General features: G+C 30.6%; 2 protein-coding genes across 2 annotated transcripts; both read right to left on the bottom strand.

Annotated features, from left to right (window-relative positions):
• Positions 1-111: 111 nt before the first annotated feature.
• Positions 112-1,621, bottom strand: LOC119663880 (putative 1-acyl-sn-glycerol-3-phosphate acyltransferase acl-2). Its single transcript, XM_038073480.1, has 4 exons — positions 1,433-1,621; positions 1,192-1,371; positions 627-760; positions 112-567 (listed from the first exon to the last, which is right to left on the bottom strand). The coding sequence occupies exons 2-4, from the start codon at positions 1,362-1,364 to the stop codon at positions 176-178; spliced, it is 699 nt and encodes a 232-aa protein (XP_037929408.1). The 5' UTR covers positions 1,365-1,371; positions 1,433-1,621; the 3' UTR covers positions 112-175.
• Positions 1,622-6,834: 5,213 nt separating this feature from the next.
• Positions 6,835-8,348, bottom strand: LOC119663881 (putative 1-acyl-sn-glycerol-3-phosphate acyltransferase acl-2). The gene is made up of 4 exons (XM_038073481.1): positions 8,160-8,348; positions 7,919-8,098; positions 7,350-7,483; positions 6,835-7,290 (listed from the first exon to the last, which is right to left on the bottom strand). The coding sequence occupies exons 2-4, from the start codon at positions 8,089-8,091 to the stop codon at positions 6,899-6,901; spliced, it is 699 nt and encodes a 232-aa protein (XP_037929409.1). The 5' UTR covers positions 8,092-8,098; positions 8,160-8,348; the 3' UTR covers positions 6,835-6,898.
• Positions 8,349-8,816: the final 468 nt, after the last annotated feature.

Consider the following 8,816-nt stretch of genomic DNA (forward strand, 5'->3'; position numbering starts at 1 on the left):
TTACGATTAATATTGTTGATTAATAATTAATATTCTTTCATAATACGAATATAGGTATATATTATCGTTGGTTGTGGTTCTTAGTTTTTAATATTATAGAAATTATAATAGGTAGGCTAAGTTATACCCAATTTTTTATTTGTAATTTTTTGAATTAATTATTTTTCGGAATAAATTATTGTACTTCTTGGGTGAGTTTGGAAAACTCTTCCTTTGTAACATCTCTTAATTGCTTAATACGACTGTCGAGATCATCAGTATCGGAACCTTTTGTATGAATTCGAGGCATGATATGAATAATAACGTGTCCAGATTCAAATATTTTCATTTCGCTATTTAAAAACCAAAATTTCGATATGACTACCGGTTGAATGGGGCATTGACATTGTAGTCCTTTGACATTTGATGTGTTTGACTGAAGTATTATCATTGAACCAGATATTTGTGAAACATTTCTGAACATTGTGCCCCATAGCCAAGCACCAAAACCAAAGATAGGTATGTAAAATATTTTCTTATTTGTGACAACAGTAACTTGTCCAAGAACTGGCCATAAATAAGCTAGCACTGCAATACGATTAATATTAATCAGAGATATACACAAAGGACATTTCAAATAAACTTACCACACAGATCTAATACGCTTTGATGATTCATTATCAGAATGGTATCACTTTCTTTACGTACATTTTCCAGACCACGTACCTCCATTGTTACTCCTAACCCACGACAAAGAAGTCGGCAGCACCAAGCAGGGACCCTTCGTGTTTGAAAAAAGAAAATAGTTTCGTGAATATTTAAGAAAGAAGCAATAATAAAACCTATGTATTTATTATATATTTAATGAAATGTCACACATAGAAAGATCAGATCACCAAAGATTAAAGTGGTAAGATTTAGTTAAGGTATTTTATTCATTGGAGCCTATTGAAGCAAATCACTGTTAGTAGAATCTATGTTTTAACTAAATTCCTTTGATATATTGCCAACTGGTAAGTTTTATTATATGGTGGTGCCATATATTTACTTTAATCATTTTATTTTACGATTGATTATGATGAAAAGTTCATTATCTTCATCAGATATGGTATGTAATATGTAAATATAAAGTAATAGTAGAAAGTAATATGTACGATAATACAACATATGAATGTTATCCATGTAAAGTAAAACAGATAATCTCTAACTTACAATGCATTTCGATAATTTCGCGGTCTCAAGAGCATAAAAGGTATGCAAATTAGTACTATTACGGCAGATCCAATAAGGAATGTTCCCATTTTCAGCGTATATGGTGCTCGATAAGAGGCTAGTATCAGCACTATAATACAGGTAATCCCAAAAGCTTCATACACGCATCCCATTTTAATGCTAAAAATACAAAGAACATGTATATTTAGATTTTTAATATGGATGTTTATTTTATAATTACTTATCAATTAATTTATTTTATTTTCAAACGAAACAATCACGAGAACCGGAACCGAGAACGTAAATTTTTCCGTCTACAAAATTTTATAAACTTTTGAGCAGAATAAATTTGCAGATTAATTTGACAGTTCGAAAAAACCAAACTACTGTTGTCATAAATAAAATCTTAGCTCTCTCGTTTACATGCATAGCTACGGGGAAAATAAATCAAATTTTCACCGACTACTTTTTTTAGTAATTTAAATTCTTTAAATTATAGAAATACATGAACGAGCTTCGAGTAATATTGATTTGCGCATTGAATAAATTGTTTTTTCTACAGAAAGTTTGCGAAACAAATAACTATTTATTTAAAATGAAGATAAAAACAATTATTATATGAAGACGAAATTATAGGAGTATTCAGACTGTCTGCGCACCGATAAATGTGCCCCATTGCAAACTCAAATAATCGTGAATACATTTTGTGTATATTAGTCCTGAAAATATTTAGAGCAGCTGATTTTTGTTTTCCTATTTTTTTATTATACCAAGAAAAAGTGAAAAGCAGAATATTTTGAAATTGTCCGATAGTGTTGGACGTAAAATAAATACAAAATCAAACAAGCAATTGCACAAAATCACGAAATTATAAAATCCAGCGAACAGTAAAAAAAGTAGTAACATTCACAATAGAGTCTTGAAAATCAAATATGCAAGAGGTAATTGATGTCTTCCAAATTGTCTTCCAAATGAAGTGCATAATAATAAGAAACAGGACGCAACGATGCACAGACATCCTGAATACCCCTTATATATTTTGTTTGTAAAAGTTTGTAAAAAATTGAACACTTATGGTACATAAAAAACATATGTTCTTTTTAAAATCTTGTATCCACTTTAATTAATACGTACTATATAGTATATAATGTAGATAATATATATAATATGAATGTTAATGGTTTTCTTGTTCTATACTTTTGTATACAGCCCATATTTCTTTTTCGTAATGGTTTTCAGCTCGTTAAGTTATTTATTATTCAATCTGTTCATCCTCAGAAATGACACTGGTATCAATAATATGTTAGCCTCAATTGATTTACTTTGATCGTGCTACAAGGGTGTGGATAAATATTGGGCGGTTAAGAGGCCGAGTGCTTGAAAATCCAAAAATCAGTTAAGCACCAAAATGAGCTAAATGAGCTAAATGAGCTACAAATGAATAGTTTTTTAGTTTATTATTAACAACGGTGTTGCGACAATCAGTTCGTTTCAACTCGTTTAGTGATAATGGATATAATGTGTTTAAGATATTAGAATCAACATGAAGAAGTTATAGGATTAATCCGATAATCAAAAACAGAAAATGTTGGAAGAATTTTAAAATCCGAATAGGGAACTCTGCAAGTTTGTGGAATTATTGTTTGATTATACACAGAAAAGTTAAAATATTGTCATAACGTCACATACATAATATATTTTATATTTATATTTTAAAAAGTTTTGTCATAAAACTATTGCATATCAATTTAAAATCTTTACCAACTTAATTTTGAATCATTATATAAAGAAGATGAATTAAAAATGAAAAAAATTTAAATGAAAGTTGAAAGTTGAAAGTTTCAATCAATCTTGCAATCATAAAATAATAACATATTCATTAAAATATTATATCAAAATTCTATATAGCAAATAGGAAATCCTATATTTCTACAACTCGAATTTTTTTGCTCAGTCGCAAACTAAAAATTGAATCCAATCAATTCCTGATGCTAAGCGACGTTGCTTAGCCGCTTAGCTGCTTAGTATTTCGCTCATTCGGTCAACGTGTCCATTGCTACGGCACATCAATGCATTGCTGTTAGCTTTATTTTTGCATCTTCCCGGCACACCGGTACTCATTTTTTGCTCAACGGATTAACCGCTTAACCACCTAACCGTTCAACGCTTGTACGTACCGTAAATCATGACAAATGTAAAAAAACCGATTTAGAATTGTGGACTCTGGTCTTACTGACATAAAAGTCCACATAAGAAACATTGAAATTGAAGACGTTTTTAGATATGAAGAAATTACTTTCTTCTAATATGAATACTATACTATACTATCTAATATGAATACTATGAAAAAGTTTTGGCATATGTAGTATAATAACACACAGATTTTTTGGAGACCAAAATTCAACTTTGTATCTATCTGTTATGTATATTTTAGGGTTTCAATAATGTTGTGTTATAAGAGTCCACCCAACAAATAAATACGCACTTTTAAACACAATGTCTTGTTGTTGCTGCTACTGCTGTTCGTTGAAGTATTGTAATAGACGTTACCACTTTCCATCTATGGTCTTTTTCTCATAGTTAAATAAAACTAAAGCTCAAGTTTTTTTTTTATTTATTTAATTTTTTCAGTTTAATTTAAATTTCATTAATACGTTTAATAATGATACCAGTTTGTCGGTTCTTCACTAGTCTTTAACTTAACTTAGGTTTGATCACAAATTATTTGTGTGGCAATAGTTTTACAATTCAATTTTTATTTAACTTCAATATGATTTTATATCATTTCTGAATTTTATCAATGATTACTTTTAATAGATACAAGTTTGTTTTAATTAGTTTTACTATTCTTTGAGTTTTAAACTCTTCCTTTTTATTTTTTCACTTTAACTCTTATTAACTAGCTTAACTGGCGATCCACCGGCTCTACAGAGCACAAGCTCACTCACCGAACACCACTGCCAAAACACAACTGACTGCTTTGGAAAATTCCACCCACGTTTTCTTCTTTTGGAAACAGTGAAAACATTGATCATAATGCATAATGCATGATCGGAAATTTCCATTATTTTCTGCGGTTCTGCAGAAAATTGAAGGTTAAATATTGACCCAGTTACCTTTCGGTAACTACCAATATTCGGCCCATGCAAATCTGCATAAAAAAAATATTTAGTTCAATAGCTAAACTCAATAATATTTTGCAACAATGCTTCCGCCTTGTTGGCAGAATTGACTTTTATTTTTAAATTCATTTTACATTACATTACACCCCACAAAAATGGTTTGTAAAGTAACATTATTTTATGTTAATATATCTAACAAGACTAGACACACAACATATCATTGTTTTTGAGGGAACTAGGGACACCACTAAATGCCCCATGTTTTACCCAAAATATCAGAGGGCTTTCGTGGGCCGATTGGGCTCCAAAAGACCATCTCAATAACTTTATTTTAGGAAAATTTTATTTTAATATCTTTACTAATTCCGAAAATACTGAATTTTGAACTGCTAATTTCTGTTTTATCACACTGTGCGTCTCTGATGCTCTTTGTAATTTTCTTGTCACACTTCGTATGGCAGCTTCGCCAGTTGTGGCAGAAATCCGTTCACTGCTGGAGGATTAGTTGGACAATTTTCATTTACCTTCCGTTTTTATCGCCTTTATATGTTCTGGACGCCGGGCACAGCCCGCAGAATGGTTACCTGCATATTGTACGCATTTCTTCATAATAATGCCGTTTGCAGCAATATGCCCCTCCTGTCCACATTTGTTCTTTGCAGTTCTTAGCTAAGTGGTTGTAGTCCCAGCACTTGAAACATCGTATTGGTAAAATGCAATGTCGAATTCTGCAAGACACTCATCCTCTTCTTAGCCTACTTGTGCTTATGATTCTGTTAACGTTCACCACTGGCAAGCTTACGTATATAGGTTGTGTGCATTGGTAAGTTTTAGTCATACTTACGGCTGTTTCTTCAGGACGTTGGGTGCCGCATTGTGCTCGTATGGCTTCGCAAACTTGTGCTGCGGGTGTGACCTCCTGAATGTGACTTTGTGATTATGATTTAGCTTTAACTCGACTGTCGTCGTCCTATACATTGAAAACGCTAAAAATCGATAAATCTTTAAAATATCTATGCTGAAGGATGTTTACTCATTACTATCTAAACTATTTTTTTCATAAATATTAAGCATGTTGTTTGAAGATAACTTCTTCTTCGTTACACCTCGATTATTCAATTGACGATTTTTGTAACAAAATAATTTGATATTAGCAAGTTTAAATTGTGTTTTACAATATATTCTTGGACTCGCAATTAAATTTAGTAGCGTACTTACATATATTAACAGGAAGTTTTTGTTGCTATTCAGAACTGTACTCAGCTTATGCTTTTAGATTTTTTTATAAAGTACAATAGATTATATAACTACATAAAAATCTATGTCACCATACAGACAGCTTTTTCCCTTCAGAACTTCAAGGTATAACAATTCATGTTTCCCAATTTTTTTAACAAGTATTCATATTATATTCATATCTGAAACGGGAATATATTCTCCACGATTATTGTCGTTAAAACAATCCAGAAGCAAGCTTTCTGTCATTTACAAATAGTGTGAGTGACGACAAAAACCTAAAGAGAATATAAAACCAAACACATGGACTTTTATAGATTTCTTGTAGTTCTAAATGAGTAAATGCAACTCCTTAACATGATAAACATTTATTTCCAATTCTGTTTTTTCAATGAAATTTATAAAACTTTAAGATATAGATACTTTCGTGTACAAAGTTTGGAAAGTTGTGAACGAGTCTGGAGAAGAATCGTATTGTGAAAGCCAACAATTCGTCATAGTAACTAGTATAGAAATCTATTGACAAAAGCTGCCAAGACTGTCACAATCTAAAATGCTTTTAGGGACTTATAACCTAAAACCATTCGAAGCTTGCATAGAACAATTAAAAAATAATGTAAAAATTTTTACGGAATTATTGACCGGTCACTGTAAATTAACTAATCACCTAACGAAGTCAGGAATTTAATCCAACCCAGACTGCATTTACTATAGAGTAGAGAGAAAAACTGCATACAATATGCCTGGAGAGTGCCTGGCACAGATACACAAGCGAAAGAAATACCTAGGAGGGTATTTCATGGATCGTAATTGTTTAATACTAAGAAAGATAGGTTCTACAATGTCTTTCATTAAAGAAATCGGACTTGGAGAAACATAGTCCGATTAAGGAGCACCATCCCCTTTCACAATAATAATAGTATATAGCGTAGCACATACTAGTATTGCCTGTATTAGTGCATACCACTCTTCATATATATGAAGAGTTTTAAATTTATTGATATAATGTTTATTTAAATTATTAAAAAAGTCAGTATATTTCATATTCTTTTATATATGTTAACCATATCATAAGTTCATATCAAATTCAAGTACCTCAATTAGTTAATAACTAAGAGATATACAAAAGAAATACAAAAGTTGATTTTTTTAACAAAGCCAATTAATTATTAACTTACGATTAATATTGTTGATTAATAATTAACATTCTTTCATAATACGAATATAGGTATATATTATCGTTGGTTGTGGTTCTTAGTTTTTAATATTATAGAAATTATAATAGGTAGGCTAAGTTATACCCAATTTTTTATTTGTAATTTTTTGAATTAATTATTTTTCGGAATAAATTATTGTACTTCTTGGGTGAGTTTGGAAAACTCTTCCTTTGTAACATCTCTTAATTGCTTAATACGACTGTCGAGATCATCAGTATCGGAACCTTTTGTATGAATTCGAGGCATGATATGAATAATAACGTGTCCAGATTCAAATATTTTCATTTCGCTATTTAAAAACCAAAATTTCGATATGACTACCGGTTGAATGGGGCATTGACATTGTAGTCCTTTGACATTTGATGTGTTTGACTGAAGTATTATCATTGAACCAGATATTTGTGAAACATTTCTGAACATTGTGCCCCATAGCCAAGCACCAAAACCAAAGATAGGTATGTAAAATATTTTCTTATTTGTGACAACAGTAACTTGTCCAAGAACTGGCCATAAATAAGCTAGCACTGCAATACGATTAATATTAATCAGAGATATACACAAAGGACATTTCAAATAAACTTACCACACAGATCTAATACGCTTTGATGATTCATTATCAGAATGGTATCACTTTCTTTACGTACATTTTCCAGACCACGTACCTCCATTGTTACTCCTAACCCACGACAAAGAAGTCGGCAGCACCAAGCAGGGACCCTTCGTGTTTGAAAAAAGAAAATAGTTTCGTGAATATTTAAGAAAGAAGCAATAATAAAACCTATGTATTTATTATATATTTAATGAAATGTCACACATAGAAAGATCAGATCACCAAAGATTAAAGTGGTAAGATTTAGTTAAGGTATTTTATTCATTGGAGCCTATTGAAGCAAATCACTGTTAGTAGAATCTATGTTTTAACTAAATTCCTTTGATATATGTATTGCCAACTGGTAAGTTTTATTATATGGTGGTGCCATATATTTACTTTAATCATTTTATTTTACGATTGATTATGATGAAAAGTTCATTATCTTCATCAGATATGGTATGTAATATGTAAATATAAAGTAATAGTAGAAAGTAATATGTACGATAATACAACATATGAATGTTATCCATGTAAAGTAAAACAGATAATCTCTAACTTACAATGCATTTCGATAATTTCGCGGTCTCAAGAGCATAAAAGGTATGCAAATTAGTACTATTACGGCAGATCCAATAAGGAATGTTCCCATTTTCAGCGTATATGGTGCTCGATAAGAGGCTAGTATCAGCACTATAATACAGGTAATCCCAAAAGCTTCATACACGCATCCCATTTTAATGCTAAAAATACAAAGAACATGTATATTTAGATTTTTAATATGGATGTTTATTTTATAATTACTTATCAATTAATTTATTTTATTTTCAAACGAAACAATCACGAGAACCGGAACCGAGAACGTAAATTTTTCCGTCTACAAAATTTTATAAACTTTTGAGCAGAATAAATTTGCAGATTAATTTGACAGTTCGAAAAAACCAAACTACTGTTGTCATAAATAAAATCTTAGCTCTCTCGTTTACATGCATAGCTACGGGGAAAATAGATCAAATTTTCACCGACTACTTTTTTTAGTAATTTAAATTCTTTAAATTATAGAAATACATGAACGAGCTTCGAGTAATATTGATTTGCGCATTGAATAAATTGTTTTTTCTACAGAAAGTTTGCGAAACAAATAACTATTTATTTAAAATGAAGATAAAAACAATTATTATATGAAGACGAAATTATAGGAGTATTCAGACTGTCTGCGCACCGATAAATGTGCCCCATTGCAAACTCAAATAATCGTGAATACATTTTGTGTATATTAGTCCTGAAAATATTTAGAGCAGCTGATTTTTGTTTTCCTATTTTTTTATTATACCAAGAAAAAGTGAAAAGCAGAATATTTTGAAATTGTCCGATAGTGTTGGACGTAAAATAAATACAAAATCAAACAAGCAATTGCACAAAATCACGAAATTATAAAATCCAGCGAACAGTAAAAAAAGT

This window comes from Teleopsis dalmanni, unplaced genomic scaffold (genome assembly GCF_002237135.1).
Source record: "Teleopsis dalmanni isolate 2A unplaced genomic scaffold, ASM223713v2 unscaffolded_contig_1053, whole genome shotgun sequence".
Classification (NCBI taxonomy): Eukaryota; Metazoa; Arthropoda; class Insecta; order Diptera; family Diopsidae; genus Teleopsis; species Teleopsis dalmanni.

What these genes read in the sequence shown, in the direction of transcription:
- LOC119663880 (XM_038073480.1), bottom strand. Translation starts at nt 1,364, where the DNA reads ATGGGATGCGTGTATGAAGCTTTTGGGATTACCTGTATTATAGTGCTG. An exon ending in CGAAATTATCGAAATGCATT is followed by an intron (nt 761 to 1,191) that starts GTAAGTTAGAGA and finishes TCAAACACGAAG; the next exon opens with GGTCCCTGCTTGGTGCTGCC. An exon ending in AAGCGTATTAGATCTGTGTG is followed by an intron (nt 568 to 626) that starts GTAAGTTTATTT and finishes ATCGTATTGCAG; the next exon opens with TGCTAGCTTATTTATGGCCA.
- LOC119663881 (XM_038073481.1), bottom strand. Translation starts at nt 8,091, where the DNA reads ATGGGATGCGTGTATGAAGCTTTTGGGATTACCTGTATTATAGTGCTG. An exon ending in CGAAATTATCGAAATGCATT is followed by an intron (nt 7,484 to 7,918) that starts GTAAGTTAGAGA and finishes TCAAACACGAAG; the next exon opens with GGTCCCTGCTTGGTGCTGCC. An exon ending in AAGCGTATTAGATCTGTGTG is followed by an intron (nt 7,291 to 7,349) that starts GTAAGTTTATTT and finishes ATCGTATTGCAG; the next exon opens with TGCTAGCTTATTTATGGCCA.